The sequence below is a fragment of the Emiliania huxleyi genome (genome assembly GCF_000372725.1).
Source record: "Emiliania huxleyi CCMP1516 unplaced genomic scaffold EMIHUscaffold_409, whole genome shotgun sequence".
Lineage (NCBI taxonomy): Eukaryota > Haptophyta > Isochrysidales > Noelaerhabdaceae > Emiliania > Emiliania huxleyi.
Genome location: NW_005198907.1, coordinates 28,872 through 47,796, shown reverse-complemented (window position 1 = coordinate 47,796; position 18,925 = coordinate 28,872). Strand labels below are relative to the sequence as shown.

Sequence of the window (18,925 nt, the reverse complement as noted above, 5' to 3'; positions counted from 1 at the left end):
CTGCACAGACCAAAAAGAATTCACTCCGGGACAGAAAAAAACGTGCGCGCGGAGAGCTCGATAAACTCGAGGGGCCAAAATATGCCGCGAGCAGGGCAGAGTTGCGCCGAAAGGCTGGAGAAGCCGCGAGCGCAAGGGATCGGCAGGCGGCGGCGGCGGCGCAGGACGAGGCAGACGAGAGCGACGCGACAGAGGAGGAAGCGACAGGAGGGAGAACGACGAGAGTGGGACGACCGCGAGGTGGCATGAAGGTTGCAGCGAGAATCGGCGAGGGAAGACTGCGAAGGGAGATAGAAAGAGGCAGACGACCAAGGGTTAGGGTGGGCGACGGCTAGCACTACACTCCTCTCTCCTTAATTAAAATCCCTGTGTGGTGGCGGCGTGCCGTCCTCCCATCCCTCCCTTGCGCTGTCTGTTTTCTTTCTTTTATAACGTGTTGGCCCTCAGCGGAGCTGGGAATAGGACCGCCGCGAGCGGCGTGGCGTGGAGCGGTTGTGCATCCCTCCGGGGGCCCCTCTGCGCCGGGGAGGCAGGCGTTGTTGGAGCTAGGACGCAAGCGTCCGTCGCCCTTTTTCAAACTCGGGGCCCACTCCGCTACGCTCCGGATCCGAATTTGGAGGGCTGCACGCACCAAGTACATGTACGTACTTTTATAGCTTACTGGGAGAACCCCCTAAGGGCCCTAACCTGGGGGTTTCAGTCTTTTGTACGTAGCAACGGTAGAACGGTACTTCCTCTATAGGCGGCAACAACGCTTCGTGCGGAAGAGCCACTGCAAGCGGACTGTGCCCCCTGAGCCAATGCGGCGGCGAATGGCAAAGCGCATACAAAAGTCGGGGTCGCAGAGTGCGGTCGCGCAGCAGTTGAGCATGCTCGTCGGTCGCGTTGTTTAGGACGCCACGCCAATCTGTTGCCGGGCATCCCCGCGAATTTGTCGCTCGTGATCAGCTCCGCTGCCGCTCGGAGCAACCAGTGCCGTGTCGAGATGAAGCTCCGCGACGACGCCCGTGGACTTCGCGCGCAGGGAGAGGTGCACGAGCTCCCGCACGGCAAGCGACTTCTCGGCATGCGCCGCCTGACGCCTGTCGGCATCCCATTCTTGCAAGCAAGCCATTTCTACCCACCGCGTACCAGGGTATTTTGGTCGAGGTATTTGGTCGCGGACAATTATACGTTTTGGCACCAGCTGAAGGCTTGGACAAAAGCACGTTGCCAACGCAGTACCCACTTTTTGCCAGAGCCTCGCGAATCAATTGGATCAATTGGCCTCCGCTCAGGTGAACATACAACATACATGTATTCGCTGCGGTAGAAATCAAAAACCAAGGATATGTGCCAAGTTCCTGGATCCTGCGCCAAGTTCGCACACTTTCCTCCTGAAAATCGAATACCACGTTCGGATCGCTCCTCATCGCACCAACCCTGTCAGCAGTTCACCTACGGGTATGTTCGTAAGAGCTACATACACTGAAAATCCCTTGTGGCGTCCGTCTGCTGCTCCTTTTCTTCTACGCCGCATATGGCATACCCACCCACAGCGTCACAGAGCCCACTCTGCCCCCCCACGCAGCCCACAGAGGTCTGCGTAATGGTTGGGTAGTAGGGCTAGAGGGTCGCTCTACACTTAGCCTCTGCAGCGAGCGAGCGCTCAACTTAGCCCCCGCACGGAGCCGGGCTCAGACTTAGACGCTGGAAGGCCGGGGGCCATGAACTTAGACGACACGAGGCCAACTCCGGGTAAAACCCGGGTATACCTGCAAAAGTCCAGGTTTACCCGAAAAATACCTGGACGCGGTCCCGACCAGCGTATGCCGCGCACGACGCCATATCGCCGTCTCCCAGGGCCAGTGCGCTACTTGCGGCGCGCAACGCCTGCTCAAGTACGCGCACCGTACCATGTGCTGCCGCTATGCGTGCCTTAAGGCGGCTGCGGCGAAGCGGCGGGCGCGGCATGCCGATGGCAGTGCGGACGATGCGGTTGCGATGTGTTCTGCTTCAAGATCGTGGCGGTGCTTGGCATGCACTTCTGCGATCCCAATCAGCTCATCGCAACGAAGCAGCGCAACAAGCTGGCTGCTGCCAACAAGGCCCTATGCTACCTCACGCGCGGATCGTTCAAAGAGGACCAGCATACACAGGCTTCTCTGACATGCGTTTGTTTGAGCTTGAGGCTATTTGTGAGAACTATTTGGCTAGATGTCGCCGAAGTGCGCTCAAGAAGCAGCAACGAGAATCGGAAGAGGAGGATGCTGAGGCGGCGATTGCTGAGCATGAGGAGGATCGATCGCCCGCCGCGCAGGCGAAGAAAATTTGGGCGCGAGCGCCGTATATCGCGTGCCATGGCCGACTTAGCCGGTGTAAGAGGCTCCCGCTGATCTTAGACCGCGTAAGCACTCCAGCGTGGCTAGCCACACTTAGACCCGTTAAGCCGCGAGGCTCAGAACTTAGACTACTACCCAACCAGTGTCTGCGTGAACCACGTCTCGCCCTCGGCCTGTCTGGGATCGATCGATGGTGCACCGCGCAGTCCGGCCCCGACGGGAGGCTAATATAGCAAACACGTACTCTCCCGAATGCGGTCGCCCGCGCGATTTGGCATTTGCCCTCCTCTCCCACTGCCGCCCCCTACGACCGTACTCTCAGATGCCGCGGCACCGGAAGGAGATGTGAGCAAGGCCCGCCGCAGCGCATGCCGCCTCGCGCCCTTCTGCCAACGCGTGCGCCCCCCTCGACTGCGCCGACAGGCGGCTTCAGTCCTTTGGCGGCGGCACGTAGTCCTCCGACCTCCAGCGGCAGACCGGGTGCTCCGTCTCGAGGTCGGGCGGGATGGGGAGCGCCTCCTTGCCCTCGACCTTCTGCCCCTCCCACATCGGGTGGCTCACGTACCGGATCGCAGACGACGCCTGCAGCACCACGCTCGTCTCGCCATCTCTCGGCAGCATCTCGGCGGCATCTCGGCTCGCCTGCAGCACGACGACCGTCTTGCCCGCCATCTCCGGCCGGTGGGCGATGTCGACCCCAACCTTGATCGCCGCGCCGCTCGACGGGCCGACCAGCAGGCCCTCCTACAAGCAGGCCTCCGAGCAGCGTCCGGCCAGCCTACACGCCTCCTCCGTGAGTCGGCACCCCTCCTGCGCGGCGACGCGGTTGGCCCACTCGCATGACTCTGGCGTCGACGCGTGCGCAAACTCGTCGATTGCGCCCCGCGGCCCCTCGGCCCACTCCTGCCCGGGCGAGAAAGGAGATGAGGAGGGGACGGGGTGTAGGCGATGGCGTCATCTGTGTCGGCTCCTGGCCGGGCGCCAGCTTCTCGATGAGCGGCAGCTGCAGGTTGGCCCCGATGCCGACGACGCCGTGCATGCCTCCCGGCGCGCCGACCAGCACACGCGCCTCGGTGGGCTCGACGCAGACGACACGGCACGAGGGCTTCTTCGACTTGAGGTACTGGCCCGCCCCGTTGAGCGTGCCTCCCGTCCCCGCGCCCGCCACGAAGCAGTCCACCTCGCCGTCGGTCTGCTCCCAGATCTCCGGGCCGGTGCCAGTCAGGTGCGCGAGCGGGTTGTCTTCCGAGTCGAACTGCGAGGGGGTCCAGTAGTCGGGGTTCTTCTTGACGAGCTCGGTCGAGTACCCAATCAGGTTCTCGATCGTCTTCGGGAAGTTGTCCTGCATCACCGACGTGAGGTGCACGTCGCACCCAAACTTGCGTACGAGGATGTAGCGCTCGTACATACTCGGGACCTGCGGCATCACGATGATGCACTTGTAGCCCTTGGCGGCCGCCACCATCGCCAGCCCGATGCCGGTGTTGCCAGACGTGGCCTCGACAATGGTGGTGCGCGCCGGGTCGATATCGCCGCGCTTCTCCGCCTCTTCGATCATCGAGAGTGCGATCCGGTCCTTGACCGAGCCGCCCGGGTTCTGCATCTCGAGCTTGAGATACACCTGCGACGAGGCGCGCCCGATGGTCGCGATGTGGTGGCGGATAAGGACGGGTGCCGCGATGCGGTGGCGGTGAGGGATATGCAGTGGTGTGGACGCTCCTTAGCTTTCGCATCGCCGACGACCCGCCTCAGCCTGACCATGGGCGTAGACCCGATAATCTCAGTGACGCTCTCGACGCGACCCGCCAGTCCGCGAGCGTGCCGAACAGGCAGCGCGCGCGTGGCGCGGGCCAGGGACGAGAGCATCATCACTGAGCTTGTCGGACCAAGCGAGCGAGCGTGTGTTCACGCCGCTGTTCCAGGCGCTGTGGTGGGGCACCACTCGTACTGGCACTGTGGTGGGGCATATGCATACACACTCCTTCCTGCCGCGATGTGTCACATGCGCATGTCGATCATGACCAGAGGCGGTTTGCGTCACACTCTCCGCCTGTAGACTCTAGCTCTCTGTGTTACTCTCGTACGATACAATGAGGCGGAGGGAGGCCAGGGGACGCGCAGGAGCGGCCCTCCGCCCTCTCGGCGCCCGGCGCGTGCACCGCAGGAGGGCGTCACGCGGCGGGCAGGCCGGCGGCGGAGAGCAGCGCCTTGCGGACGGGCGGGATCGAGGCGAGCACGGTCGACGCCACCGCGTTGAGGACCATCGCGATCGCGGCGAACGGGAAGGCGGCCGGCTCTGCGGCGGTGGCAGCGGTGCCGATGCCGTGGCCCGCGGCGCCCATCGCCAGCCCGCGCGCCACGGGCGCGGTCACGCCGACCGCGTCAAGCAGCGCGAGGCCTACCCACACGACGTGCCTCCTTGAGCGGCGCCTCTTCGCACCTCCGCCGTGAAGCGTCGAGCGGGTTGTGGCCAAAGTTGGCGACTGCAAGGCCGGTGAGGACGACGATCGTGCAAGCGATGCCCGGGTCGGCGCCAACCAAGCCGGAGATTGCAATGGCGAGCGGCGCCGTCACCTGCCTCGGGATCGCAGCCGCCCGCAGCGCCGCGTCGAGCCCGAGCGCTCGCGCCGCCGCCGCCGACCCGAAGAGTCCTCCGGCGGCGGCGACGGCGGTGGCGGCGGTGACGGCTGGCAGCGAGGCGGCGAGGAGGCGGCGCTTCTCGTACATGGAGAAGCCAAACGAGAGCGTCGCCGGTCCGAGCATCGCGAGCAGCAGGTTGCCTGTTCGCGCCATCGGACTGTGAGGGAGGCGCCGTCGCCCTCTTCGCGGCGGCGGATGCTGCCCGGCGCAGCGAGCGGGGCGCCGCCGGGAAGGAGGTAGGAGCGGAGGAGGACGGAGAAGGGCTGGGCGGTGGCGAGAGCGAGCGCCGCGACGGCGGCGTGCGTGCACAGCGTGCAGGTGAGCAGCGGGTGGAGCAGCTTCTGAGCTCGCTTGGGGACGAGGGTGGAGCCGGCGACAAACCCGCCGGCGGTCGTCGTCAGCAGAGACGCGTCGCGGAGCCACTCCGCGGCGGCCGGGGCGCCGAGGCCTTGGGCAGCGAGCGCCGACGCCGCGCCGCTCGCCAGCGCGGCCGAGGCCAGCCGTGGCAGAAGCGCTGCCGCGAACGGCGGCCGCGGCGGCGCGTTCGCCGCAGCCACCGCCTCGCTCGCGTCGGCACCCTCGTCGCCGTCGGCGAAGAGGCCGACTCCGGTCACCGGAGAGGCGGCTTCGGCAGCGGCGGCGGCGGCGGCGGACGCGACACGGTCCGAGGCGGGCGGCTCGTACATGCCGACATTCAGCCGCTCCGAGAGGCGCTGCCGTTCGGGGAGCGACTCGCTGGCGGCGAGTGCGGTGCGGGCAGCGAAGCCGCAGGCGGGGAGAGAGAGGACGGCGCCGCCGCCGATGAGGAGCGCGAGGCGGGCGGCGTCTCCCGCGCCGAGGCGCAGGACCAGCGGGAGGAGGACGAGGTTTGGGACGAAGAAGAGCGGCAGCCACTTTGCGATGATGGCGCAGCCCGGACGGGCGGCGCGGGCGACGCCGCGCGCGAGCGGCGGCGAGATTGCACGCAGGGAGCAGAGGCTGGCAAAGAGCATCACCGACCCGGCGAGGGACGAGGGGAAAGCTACCCCGCGCCGCACAAAGCCGCGCTTGAGCAGCGCGTCGGCGAGCACGATGCCGCCGAGCGAAGCGCCACGCCGGAGGAGGGAGGGCTCGGCGGGCGCAGCACACGCACGCACGCAGCAGCCGCGCGGCGCGAGGCCAGGCGAAGCGAGCAGCGGCGGCCGATGAAGAGGGCCGACGAGGGCCGTCGTTGTGCCGAGCAGGAAGAGAGTGAACATGGTGCGTTTCGCACACTGTGTGGGACCTGCGCCGGTACCCGCCTCTGTTGTTCGGGCCAGTGAGAGACGCAGGATCTGCACGCGAAGTGTGGGCTCCACTCCGCATTTGTATTTTGGTTTTGGGTGTCGGAGATCATCCATCGCAAGCATTGCTAAAAATCTCTCTCTCGCAAGCACTCATCAGTCAGTCACGTCAGTCAAACCCGCGCCGAGCCGGTCTCGGCGGGAGACCTCGGAGCCGCACGCGATGGCTCCGTTGGCTCCGTGCCTAGGGCAGATAGATTAGGGTGTGAGCTGCGGCAGCCAGTCGGAGGCCGCGATGGATGGCCCAGGGCCGGCGGCGGTGAAGGCGTCCGTCGATGAAGGGATGTCGTCGAGGGAGCCATCTATGATGTAACTTATTCGGACCCCCCCCTGGGCGCCTCGTGTTTTTCGTGCCAAACCAGCGCGATCTCGGCGGGGCGTCAGCGCCTCTCGGAGGGGCATCATGCGCTCCCGGGGCCGCCCGACGGCGCGGGCCTCTTGCTGATGGACCCAGCCGAGGTGCCCAACCAGTCGGAGTGGCGCTGACGCGCTGCGCGCGACCACCAGCCAGCTTTTCAGCGAGGCCGAGCACGGTGCGCCGAGAAAGAGTAGACACTCAAAGTAGCAGCCGCTTTTTTTGCCTCTTTTTGAGCGCGGCTGCTGCACACCCAGCCCACCAGTGATACTAGACGCACCAGATTTACCCCGTCGCGAGCTTGACCGCGACCCCTGTGACCGCCCACAGGTGGCTGATCGAAGCGCCACTCATCGCTGCTTTCGCGCGCCTGCTCCACAGAGGGCTCCTGCGGCTCTCCCTCGTCGCGCGACCGCCGCCGACATCATGTGCTCGGTCGTCCCCGCCGGCGCGGAGCTGCGCCACGTCGATTTCTTCGGTGGCTCGACCGCCGGCGCGCCCACCCTCGCCTCCTGCGCGCCTCACACCCAGTATTCTCCTCGCGCGCGGCCGACAAAGTGAGCGCACGACCACCTCCCTCTCAGTCACCCCCCCACGATGCACAGCCCGCTCGTTCTCGCCGAAAAGACGCTCGGAGCGCCCAACTTTGCCTCGTGCGGCCATCAAACAGGCGCGTTGCCTCCCATCTCCGCACTTCCCATCTACCCCTACACTGCCACTGCCGGGGACGCGCAGATGCGACTCCCGGGCCCACTCACCTCACCCGAGCCCGGCCGACCAGGCACAGCCCGACGAGAACCCGCCGGGAAGGAGCTGGCCGAGCCATCGCCGGCCTCCCTGCCGGCTCACGGCCGCTCAAAAGGTCGCTCACCCGCCCGTCGCTTGCCGCCCCTCTCCCAGCCTTTGCCGGCGCTTTTGCACGAACCTAGGGCTCAGTTCCGTCTTCCTCCCCCTCGCTCCTGTAGGCAGGCCGCCCCGCGCAGGCGGGAAGAGGCGCGCCGAGCCATCGGTGACGTCCTGGCGAGCTCATGTCCCCCAAAAAGGTCGCACCCGCCCGTGGCTCCGCCGTCGGCTCCGCCGCGAGCGGCGACGGTGAGGCCGCCGGGGCTCGCCTATACCGGCTAGTGTGGAGCTCTCAGTGTGGTTGCGTGTTGTACTAGTGATGCTGCACTAGGCGGCCCGTTTTTAGCAAAAACCAGATACCACATCGCGCGTGGTCATCGAAAAACCGCATGTTCGCCCGTCTGCGGTCTGGGACCTCTTCGTACGGCTCCAAAAACCGCTCCTTAACGACGACTACGCGGCCCGGCGGTCGATCTGCGCCTTCTGAGCGGTGGAGGGGATGTGGGTGGTACGTGCGGACTGCGTGGTCATGCGACGGTTTGACGAGTGCGACTCCCAGCTTCGACTCTGCGACCCCACGGAGCCTCTGCTGCTCCGGGGGGGGGGGGTCTGCAGACCACCCGGCCGAACTTCAGAGTGGCGGTGGTCCTCAAATACCGCTCAAACGCCCACGATGTTGTGGAGGGGACATATGCTGATGATCCCGGCCCGATTGGGTCGCTCAGAAAGCTTCTGGGCGGTCGCTAAGGTTCGCTCCCCGCACACCGGCCCCGGAATAAGTTACATCATACATCGTCCTCCGCGGCTGGTGCACCAGTCCAGTTGTCGGGAGTTCGAGATCGCAGTCGCCCGTTGACGAACTCACGGAATGTGAGCGACTTGGTGCACGCTGGGTCGAGCATCATGACTCGCACCTCATCCTGGGCGAGGAACTCGCCCAGGGACCAGCTGTTGGCGTCGCCGTTTTGATCGAGCTGCATCCACTGCATGGTTTCGTAGTCAAGCGTAAACGCCCAGGAGCTTGGTGCCTGGGTGACTTGCTGATGAGAGCGCCTTCCAGGCGGGTAGTCGTGCCCCTCACCTACGGTATACGGCGGCGTCAGAGGGGGGGAAGGGGCGCGAAGCGTGAACATGGAGGCAAGCAGGTGGTGGGCACCTGGCCAAAGCCGGCGACCTCAAAAGTGTCGTTTATGCTTGTGCGGAGCGTGAAGGGGACCGGATCGGCAGCAGCGCGGGCGGCAGCGGCCGGAGAGGCCGGAGAGCCGTCCGACGGAGGCCGGTCGTGCATCGGCGCGTCGGCCGTAGGGGCCGTGGGGGGCGGCATCCATCGCTGCGGGTCGCTGCGGGGTGCGGGCCGACGATTGTGGACTGATCGATCGTCGGCGGGCGGTGTTCAGTAGGGACGTTCTACGGTTAAAAGAGCGTCGGCGCCGACACGAGAGACTTATAAGGGTAGAAAAAGACGAAAACCTAACGCGCACTCCCTCGCACAACACCGAGCAGGGACTGGCGCGCGCTTGGAGGACGGCGGGAAAATTCTTGTTTCGATCGGTTTGCGTCGCGTTGGCGGCGCTCGTCTCAGGTGTGTCGGTATCGCGCTGCTGCGTTTGTTAACAGTAATGTCGTCCGGCCCGCTAAAGCGGCCTCGCGACGCGCGCGAGGAGGAGCAGCATGTCGACTGGGCGATTGCGGCGTCGCTCGCCGAAGCAGAAAATGAGCAGCCTGACGCTCTGCTGCCTCCGGGCCACTGGCACTGCGTGCGCTGCACGCTCGTCAATAAGGCCGAGTCCGGCCGGTGTGCTGCGTGTGAGGCCGACCGCGAGGCGCCCTTCACCGCAGCAGCATGCGGCGTTGCCACTACTCCACCGCCGCAGAGGTGCGGCCTTCCAGGCTGCAACCGCGGGCGCCTGCACCATGGCTTCTGCACCGACGACCACAAGCAGCGAGCGGAGAGGCGCGGCCTGCTCGCGCCCGCGGCGCCCGGCGTTGAGAGGGTCTTTGTCGGCTCCACGGGCGAGTACGCCTGCGACCTCTTGACTCGGGCGTCGCCGGAGCGCTCGAGCGTGATCGAGCAGTTCACCATCGCCTGGCGCAAGCCCGGCACCGTACCTCGCGTCGAGCGCGTGTACGCCATCCGCCCGCCGCCCGCCCTCAGCGAGCGTTTTGCGAGGCACCTGGCCGCCGTGGGCAACGAGCGGCGGCGCTTCCACGGCACGGGAGCCACCTGCGACTTTGCGGTCGACCTGAACCGCGCGCCGTGCAACAGCCGCGGCTGCGCGCTCTGCTCCATCCTCGGCCACGGCATCTCGTGCCCTAGATACGGGATGCAGGTCCCTGTCTTCCAACTAGCACTCAAGGAGACACGTGTTCAGCGCGTATTCAGCTGTATTCATGTGCTAAGCTTGTTCACGCAGGCTTCTTGCGCGCGCACGCGGGCAGTGGGCCCAACGCGTCGAACCGCGCCGCGCTGCGCTACGGGCCGGGTCTGTACTTTTCGTCCACGTCGGGAAAGTCGAATGACTACGCGACGCACAGCGAGCGCCTCCGCGGCAGCCGCCGCTGGCGCACGATGTTTGTAGCGACGGTCGCCGCGGGCCGCGCCTACTGCACGCACGAGGCCGAGCTCGATGTGACGAGGCCACGGGGCGCCCACCCATTCACAGTTTCCCTGGTGTCTTCACGGCCAGATTTCTTCTCATAGGCCACCGGACGGGTACGACTCGATCGTCGGCGAGGTGGGAGCAAACCTAAACTATGACGAGCTGGTCGTGTACAATGAGGCCGCGGCACTGCCCAGATTCCTGCTCGTCTACAGCTCAGCGCGGTGAAGTTGGGGGGGGGTGCTTGTGTCGACGGCGGATTCTTTTATTTGGGCCGAGAGTTATCTGCGCCTGACGATCAAGCACGAGAGCGACGAACGGAGGCGCAGATAACTGGCGATGAACTCACACTGCTGAGATACCTGCTGGAGCTGCAGAAGATGCAGACATGCAGTGTAGTCACTGCCGCAGAGCACGCGCGGAGCGCGCCGCTGGAAAGCACGCGCGGAGCGCGCCGCTGTGGCGTGTGGGTAGGCGCGGAGCGCCGCTACACTTGAGATTGCGCCAGTGGGTGGGCCGAGTGGTTCCGCGTGTGATGAGTCAAACTCTTAATAGAAATCGCAAGCCCTCCACAACCCTCAAAATTTTCTTCGGGGAGCGCTCCGCGGCGCCTGACTCCTTGAGCGTCGTAGGCGCTGGTTCGCACATGTTCTGCAGCTTGGCTCGCTGCCGTGTGTTGCGGCGCTCGCCACACATGGACATGGAGAAGTGTACGGCGGCAGCGTAATCGCTAATCGGCCAGAGCCACGCTCACCAGCCCTTGGCGGCGACGGCGCCCCCGACGACGGCGAGCACCACGCCGAGGCCGCCGAGCATCCAGTTGGCGGCAACCTCTCTCCGCTTGATGCGCGGCAGCGCGCCTGCGCCAGTGCCCGCCTCCACCACAAACTCCCTAGCGCGCCGGCGGCGGGCACTCTAGGTTAGCAGCCACCCCTCGCAAGACTAGGGGGCGGCCTCACATGTCCCAGAGCTTCGCGAAGCTGTACAGACTAGAAACAACGCAGTTTGTATTCCTTATTTTACCTGTGTCGAGCCTGTCTGCTGTGAGAGAGAGTTGTTTTGTTTAAAGGCCTATTTCGGCTCTTGGGCGGGCGCCCTCAAACCCGTACGGGTTGTGTCAGCGCCGCGCGCGGCCCCAATGCCGGGCTCTGCGCCGGGTGTTTCGGGCGCCGAGAGTGGCCTGGCCCCGGACCCACCCCCGGAGGCCGATGGTGACATGCGCCGCGACGCAGTCCGCCTCCTGGAGGCTGCGTCGCCGGGTGCCGTCAACGCAGTGCTCGCGATGTTGCGCGCGATGGAGACTGGGCGGTCCTCGGGCGGTGGAACCGACTCGGGCGCAACAGTACGCCACCAGACCGTCATCGACGGCCGCTGCGCCACGCTCTTCCTCCAGTTTGCCGATGACAATGACCCACCGCTCTCGTCGCCGACGGGGCCAATGCCAGTGCGCAGGATCAACTATGGACCGTCGGCGGGCATGAACACGTCGACCCCGGCGTCCGCAGTCTCCGAGTCGGTGCGCTCGACGCCGCGCAGCGGCCGCACGGATGCGTCGTCGTCGACAGAGTCACAGACGCCCTCCACCACGGACTCGGCCCGTCGGTTGTATGCGAGTCCGAGGCGCAGCCTGCTAGGCGAGCGGCACTCACATACGCCGTGTTCCGGCAGCACGACCGAGTGGAGCAGCTACCTGGGCACGCCTGCTCCTTCTGGCGGCGTCCGTCCGGCTGCAGGGCGCAGCGATGGCCGCTCTGCCTCCCGCCAGCCAGACACCCCTACCTCTCAGGCGCGCACCTCTCCCGGCTGCGTGGCCGCCGCTCCTAGCTACTCACATCACAACCGCCGTGCTTGCAGGCGACTTCAAACTCGTCCCAGCAAGACTCGCCGATTGCTCAGGCACGACGCGCCAGGCGCCGCGGTGGCCGGCGTGGCGGTGGCCGCAGCCGCAGGGGTGGCGAGGGCGTCTTCGACGCGCTCGACGACCCACCCGGCGACATCGAGTGCATCCGCTGCGCGTACCCGGACCGTATCTTACCGGCAGCGCTGGAAAAATGCCTTGTCGAGGTGCTGAAGGCGGACCTGCACTTCTCGGTGTACCTCGACCTGCAGCACGACAACGCTGCTCCCTTCCTGGAGGACCAGCGCGAGGCGGCGCACCGCTGCGGCCGATATCATCTTTACCGTGCTGCCTACAAGGTCTTGAACGCGGGCGACGACATGAAGCAGCGCACGAAGTTCTGCGATTGCATCGAGAGGTTTATTCGCAGGGAGTTCCCGAGCACCCAGTGCGACCTGGGTCCAGACTCGGATTGCGACTTTCTCGCAAAGTGCGTCGCCATGGGCCACTACACAGGCTTCCTCACTAAGGCGCAGTCACGGGCACGGCGCGTGTGTGGCGTGTGTGGTGACGAGGACGGGGAGGGCGTGCGGGGGGGCCTCTGGTCTAGTGACTTCTAGTATCTCTAAAGAGCGTGTGTAGTTGAGGGGGGTGGACGGTGGTTCGATCGGCGAGGGCCCTTGCTGCTATGCAGGTTCCGTGTCCTGGCGGCGCGATTTTTTCTATTTCGCGTGGCAGCCCGCCGCCGCCCGCCGACTTCGGATCGCGATTCGCGCCAACTGCCTTAGCGAAAGCAACAGCCATGCCTCCCCGTGCCCCTCTCGGCAACAGCAACGTCAACAACCGGCAGCCCGGCCCAGGCACCAAGCGAGGCCGCCGCCACGGACCGCCGTCGCGCTCTTCTCTCGGGCCGAGCAGTGCCAGTGGCGGCGGTGATGCCCACCGGCACAAGGCACGGCGCCCGCAAAACTCAGACGCCGACATGACCATGGCGCCGAAGCCCAAGGCAAAGGTGACGCCGCGAAGCTCGCCGACGAAGCTCGACGCGTCGGCCCGCGGCAGCAACCTCCTCACCACGCTGCAGCGGAACTCCAAGCTCATCCTCGTCGCACTTGCGGGGATGAATCTGGCCGGGCCTGGCTCAGCTGCCTCGATGCGCAGCAACGCCAACGTGGGCGAGTGGCTCGTCACTCTCGCCGCCGCACTCCCTGGCACCACGGTGTCCGCGGACGGCACGACGCTCGCCATCCTGGGGCGCGAGTTCCACTTTGACGGGCCTGACGAGCGCATCGCTGCGCCGGCTGACGCCGATGGCGGCACTGCCAGTACTGCGAGCAACGTGACGGTGCCGCTGCTGCCGACGGTGGCGCCGGCGACGGTCATCAAGGGCGACGCCGCGCGGCGGACCGGCACTGGGCACGGCAATGTGCTGATGCCCCTCACGGGGATGGTGGTGGCTGAGGTCCCGCAGATCAACGCCCTCGCGGCGGCGGTGCAGCTTCACGCCAAGGACTGCCCATGCTGCGAGCTGGTCTTTGTCCACGACGAGACGGCGCAGCCGGAGTGCTGCAAGGTCGGTTTCGTCGGCTGCTTCACCTTCCGATGCACGGGCTGCGGCCACATTGTGCACTGGAACACGGCGGCTGAGAAGATGTCGGGCGCGCCACGCACGCAGCCGTCCACTGCCACCGCTGGAGCCGCGGCGCCCGTCGGCGAGGCGAGCGCTGACCTGCCAGTATTCGGCCCGGCGCCGAGGCCGAAGCTGGCGCCGCACGCGAGGGTTCGCTTCAAGCAGACTCGCTGGGCCGAGGAGCGAGCGCGTGGCCGCATCCTCTCGTTTGCGGAGGGCAACAGGATCCTCGACGCAGAGTGGCGTGCGCTGACCTTTGCGCAAAAGCTGACCTACGGCCGCCCTGCAGCTGGGGAGGTTAGCGACGCGCCCGAGGAGTGGGTGGAGGAGCCGGCGGTGCTCCGGCAGAAGCTGACCGAAGCTCTCGAGTACCGAGCAAAACTCGACGCTCGCTTCTCGCGCCGAAAGCTCGCGGCGACGATGCGGCTCGGCTCGGAGAAGGTCCTCCGAGACTTCGTCGGGGAGAAGGAGCGCGTGCCAACGAGGGCAAATCGCAAAAAGATTGTGGCGTGGCTAGCTGCGCACCCCACCCCGCCGGAACCTCTCGACGCCGAGAGTGACAAGTTCGACTTTTTCCTCAACTACGAGCTGGTCGCCGGGCTGCACTTGACCGGCTGCGAGTTCGCCCGAGCGCAGGACTTTTTCGCGGTGACGGGCCTCGCCGACCTGAACAAGAACTTCGACACGCGGGTCAAGGCCGAGCTTGCGTGCGTTGCCTTGCAGATGGACAGCGAGGACACGAATCGCGTCATCAAATGGTGCTGCGAGATCGGTGACAAGCGGCTCGGCTTTGACGCGGGGCACGGCCAGAATCGCAACTCGAAGCACGCCTACGGCACCTTCATGACGCATGTGCTGGGGCTGTGCGCCCTGTGCCAGGTGACCGACAAGAACCGCTCCAATTTTTGCGCTGGCGTGGCGCAGCGCGGCGAGAAGGAGGCGCTGCTCACGGGCCTACGCCGGCTGGTCGAGCTGGGGCTCGTCCCCGAGAATGTGGCGACCGACCAGTGCTCTGGTGCGAGCGTCGACATCGCGAACGTCGCGCGGGCGCTCGGCCTCGCCATCGTGCACGACTGGGACACGTACCACGTCATCGTCACCATCAAGAAGAAGTGGGAGGCGTACATCGCGGCGAAGTGCAAGCACAAGCCGCTTCCGCCTCTGCCGGTGCGACCGGGCGCCAAGAGCAAGAAGCCGAAGAACATGAACGTTGGCGAGCTCGACGCGGCGCTGCGGACGCTGTTTTCGGACGTACTCGATCTGGAGGTGCCTCGCGCTCGCCCCTCAGTAGCCTCGCACGAGTACCGCTCTGATCCGAGCGCGTGGCGATAGGGCCGCATTTCGCTGCTGCCGAAGAAGCCTCGAGAGGGGAGCGGAGGGCTCTGCGGCACGAAGGCGGAGAAGGTCGCGATCCTCACGGAGGTGCTCGAGACGCGCGAGAGGAGCGCAGCGGCGGCGGCGGAGGCGGCTGCGGACGGCGAGGCGGTGGACGGCGAGGCGGCGGCTGCGGGCACGGAGGCGGCGGCGGAGGAGGAACAGGCGCTGGCGGCGATGGCGGTGGAGCCGGACGAGGCGGAGGAGCCGGTGGTTGAGGTGGAGCGCGAGGGCGGCGCTGGCGGCGTCAACATCGGCCCGTGCCCTGTGGACGTTAGCCCGACCGAGTGGTCCAAGTACCGGGCAGCGATGGAGAAAAGCAACGCGGAGAGGGCGCGCATCAAGACGGCCAATGAGGAGAAGACGGCGGCGAAGAAGGCGTGCACCACGTACACCGACACGCTCCGAAACTGCCTGAACGGCGTCATTATGCACATGAGCACAGCGCAGGGCACTGCTGACGAGCGCTGGGAGGCGGGAGTCAAAAGGTTTCAGAACGGGATGATCCACCACTGCATCCTGAACGACCACCAGTACTGCGCCGAGGATGCCGTGTGCCGCACGCGCGAGGACCCGCACCCGGCGCTGAACGAGTACGCGAGGAATCTTTTGCGCTCTTTCGTGCTGCAGCCGGCTCTAGCGACCATCCTCAAAAAGTACTCACCCCCATTCGCAACACAGCCCGACCCGCCCCTCGCCCCCCTGACACTACTCATTTGTGAGCAGGTGCGTGAACCACGGGTCTACCTCAAACAACGAGAGCTTCAACAACGTCCTGCACATGTTCATTAGCAAGCGGATTGTGTACAAGTCGTACGGCCCGATGTACGGCCGGCTCACCAAGATCATGTGGAACGAGGAAAAGTGCACGCGCGAGGTGAGCGGCGCGACCTGGAAGGCGGCGCGGACGGGCGCGCGAAAGAATGCTGTGGTGCCCAAGGCCTTCCAGGCGAAGCGGAAGGGCGACCGCACGTGGCACTTTGCTGCTGAGGCGATCGGCCGCCTCAAGCGGCGCGTGTTCGACCCCTCGCACCGCTTCTCGTCGGGCTGGCTCGAGCTGGAGCCGCCCTCGGCCGATGCAGCCGCTGCCCCCGTCCCAGCCCCAAAGAAGACCTGGGGAAAGGCGAGGGCGATGGGCGCCGCAGCGGCGCGCCAAGAGGCAGCGGTGGCGACGGGCGATCTGGCGAACGGCCTGTGAGTAAGTTGTGTTCTGGTATTCTCATGTCTGTGTCGTCATAGGATGCCACAGACTGTGTGTTTTGAGTCTGTTGGGAGCGTCGTGTGGCGTGTACAATGTACTACTTGCCTGATCAGCATAGAAGACGACCAACGCATTGGTATCCAGGGAGCAAATGACGACTCGCGTAGAGCGGCGCCCAGATGCGCTGCCTCGCTGTCCGGCCTCTGTGCTGCCCCTTCTCTTGCCATCAGTCGCATTCTCACCGCACGCGGAGAGCACTGGTGCTCTCCGCGTGCGCCACCGATGTGATTGTGCAACGTCAGCCACCTTGCCGGAGGTAGTTGCGACTTGGGACACCGGAAGCTCGACGCTCGAGCACGTGTGGCAAAGTTTTGCGACATCCCGCGACTCGACCCCCGAGGGCTGCCGGCCGCCGACAGCAATACCGAGACCGGATTGCGTAGCGAGTTCGGTCCGAATGTGCCCAGGGCCAGCCCGTGGACCGGTACGGACGGCAGGTACCCATGGGACCGCTGCGGCGGGCCTGGGAGGCGCCACGAGTCCCAATGACGCACGGCCAGCGCGCGTCCCCAAGCCCGAAATAGGCCTTTAAAGGCCCACTCCCCGCCCTTTCTCAGAGCTGTGTTTGCGCTCGCTGTGCGCTCTCCCGTTGCTTCATGTTGCTGGCTACTCTGGAGTCCTCCTGGCTGCTCTCCGCCCACCAGCCGGCCACAGGCCGTCAGTCTCACCGGCCGGCGTCGAGAGAACGGCCAGACTCGACCGACCGGGTGTCGCGCCGCTGCCTGCTTCTCGCGCCGCTGTAGCAGCGCCAGCGGCTCGGCCGCGCATCCTTCACACACGCCGCCACGACCAAGCTGAGCGGGCCCAGTGTCGAGGTCTGGTGCGAGCTGCATGTGAGGGGCGGCTTTGGCCACAGCAGGTCCACCAGACGGACCTCAAAGCTTGCCGTCGGCGTGCTGTCGTGGCGAGAGCCGAGACCGCTGCAGAGGAGCCGAGTGCAGTGACGATCCAGAGGCTACCAGGGCCACCAAGTGGTAGCCCTTGTCAATTATGAGCAGGGCTGTGCTTTGATGGGGTTGTGCTTGAGCGTGTGTGAAGTGGGAGTGCGTGCCGGCGGTGTCTGTGGGTGAAACGGGCGTGTGTGAGGCCGTAAGAGCCGTGGTATGAGCCAGAGTGAGCTTCATCACCCAAGATAAGTGCGGTCTGGGACATATTAGGCTTGGTACTGATGAGCCTGGGCCAGGAGGGCGACAGAGAAGGCGAGGTGGTGAGCTGGGAAGCCGCTTCGGCACCTGGACGTGTCGCGATGAAGTGCCAAGAAGCGCCGTTTGCGGCTAGTGCTCAAAAGATTGGGAGAGAAGGCCTACATATTATGACTGAATCCTTGCGCCTGGTGCATGAGGGCTGCGGGTCGGGACATTTCACGGTCGGTGGCGCCGATAATGACCTCCGTAAAGCCCTCGGAATCGCCTCGGATGGGGTCCACCGGAGACAATCTCGAGCCCTCTCCGTGGCATCACGAGCCGATGTGAGCTTGCAGACCCAAGGTAAGTGCGGTTCGGGACAGCTCGGGCCTGCTACTGATGGGCCTGGGCCAGGAGGGCGACAGAGAAAGCGAGGTGGTGGGCTGGGAGCAGGAAATAGCGCTTCCTGGCACTTGCATCGCGACACGGTCACACGCGGACTCTCCAGCGTCTCAGCTCACCATGCTCGCCTTCTCTGTCGCCCTCCTGGCCCAGTGGGGCATCAGCAGCGAGGCTAAGCCGTCCCAGACCGCACTTACCTTGGGTCTGCAAGCTCACACCGGCTCGTGATGCCACGGAGAGGGCTCGAGATTGTCTCCGGTGGACCCCATCCGAGGCGATTGCGAGGGCTTTCCGGAGGCCAACACCGGCGCCACCGACCGTGAAATGTCCCGACCCGCAGCCCTCATGCACCAGGCGCAAGGATTCAGTCATAATATGTAGGCCTTGTCTCCCGATCTTTTGAGCAATAGCCGCAAATAGTACTTTTCGGCAGTTCATCGCGACACGTCCAGGTGCCGATGAAGCGGCTTCCCAGCTCACCACCTCGCCTTCTCTGTCGCCCTCCTGGCCCAGGCTCATCAGTACCAAGTCTGAGCTGTCCCAAACCGTCCTTATTTTGGGTGATGAAGCCCACTCTGGCTCATACCACGGCTCTTACGGCCTCACTCACGCCCGTTTCACCCACAGACACCGCCGGCACGCACTCCCACTTCACACATGCTCAAACACAACCCCACCAAAGCACAGCCCTGATCAGAATGGGCAATGGCTACCACTTGGTGGCCCTGGTAGCCTCTGGATCGTCACTGCACTCGGCTCCTCTGCAGCGGTCTCAGCTCTCGCCACGACAGCACGCCGACGGCAAAAGCTTTGAGATCCGTCTGGTGGACCTGCTGTGGCCAAAGCCGCCCCTCACATGCAGCTCGCACCAGACCTCGACACTGGGCCCGCTCAGCTTGGTCGTGGCGGCGTGTGTGAAGGATGCGCGGCCGAGCCGCTGGCGCTGCTACAGCTGCGCGAGAAGCAGGCAGCGGCGCGACACCCGGTCGGTCGAGTCTGGCCGTTCTCTCGACGCCGGCCGGCCAGGGTGGCGGCCTGTGGCCGGCTGGTGGGCGGAGAGCAGCCCCAACCGGCGTGGGGGTGCTCAGGAGGCAGCGGCGGCCAAGTGTCGACACTTGCTCAAAGTCGAAAGGGGGCGTGGAGTGGGCCTTTAAATCCTTATTTTGCAGAGCGCGAAGAAAGGTGCACCCCAGCAGGTGCAACTGCCCCCACATAC

General features: G+C 65.5%; 4 protein-coding genes across 4 annotated transcripts; 1 reads left to right on the top strand and 3 right to left on the bottom strand.

Annotated features, from left to right (window-relative positions):
* Positions 1-889: 889 nt before the first annotated feature.
* Positions 890-1,292, bottom strand: EMIHUDRAFT_244103 (hypothetical protein; the record flags this gene model as incomplete). The annotated part of the gene is made up of 2 exons (XM_005769872.1): positions 890-1,116; positions 1,184-1,292. 2 exons carry the CDS (start codon positions 1,290-1,292, stop codon positions 890-892), a joined length of 336 nt encoding a protein of 111 aa, XP_005769929.1.
* A 509-nt stretch (positions 1,293-1,801) lies between these two features.
* Positions 1,802-4,075, bottom strand: EMIHUDRAFT_445218 (hypothetical protein). The gene is made up of 6 exons (XM_005769871.1): positions 4,041-4,075; positions 3,292-3,942; positions 3,132-3,224; positions 2,973-3,065; positions 2,216-2,912; positions 1,802-2,171 (listed from the first exon to the last, which is right to left on the bottom strand). The coding sequence occupies exons 2-5, from the start codon at positions 3,922-3,924 to the stop codon at positions 2,751-2,753; spliced, it is 981 nt and encodes a 326-aa protein (XP_005769928.1). The 5' UTR covers positions 3,925-3,942; positions 4,041-4,075; the 3' UTR covers positions 1,802-2,171; positions 2,216-2,750.
* A 417-nt stretch (positions 4,076-4,492) lies between these two features.
* EMIHUDRAFT_244101 (hypothetical protein) lies at positions 4,493-6,199 on the bottom strand (the record flags this gene model as incomplete). Its single annotated transcript, XM_005769870.1, has 6 exons — positions 4,493-4,736; positions 4,762-4,899; positions 5,047-5,118; positions 5,271-5,539; positions 5,621-5,854; positions 5,957-6,199. The coding sequence occupies 6 exons, from the start codon at positions 6,197-6,199 to the stop codon at positions 4,493-4,495; spliced, it is 1,200 nt and encodes a 399-aa protein (XP_005769927.1).
* Positions 6,200-9,100: 2,901 nt separating this feature from the next.
* Positions 9,101-10,309, top strand: EMIHUDRAFT_244098 (hypothetical protein; the record flags this gene model as incomplete). Its single annotated transcript, XM_005769869.1, has 3 exons — positions 9,101-9,811; positions 9,883-10,052; positions 10,183-10,309. 3 exons carry the CDS (start codon positions 9,101-9,103, stop codon positions 10,307-10,309), a joined length of 1,008 nt encoding a protein of 335 aa, XP_005769926.1.
* Between the last annotated feature and the right edge of the window lie 8,616 nt (positions 10,310-18,925).

Excerpts from the sequence above, each read along its gene's own strand:
- EMIHUDRAFT_445218 (XM_005769871.1), bottom strand. The coding sequence starts at position 3,924 with ATGCAGAACCCGGGCGGCTCGGTCAAGGACCGGATCGCACTCTCGATG. Across the intron at positions 3,066-3,131 it reads CCAACCGCGTCGCCGCGCAG|GAGGGCCTGCTGGTCGGCCC; the intron begins GAGGGGTGCCGA and ends GCCTGCTTGTAG. Across the intron at positions 2,913-2,972 it reads TGGCGGGCAAGACGGTCGTC|GTGCTGCAGGCGTCGTCTGC; the intron begins GTGCTGCAGGCG and ends GAGACGAGCGTG.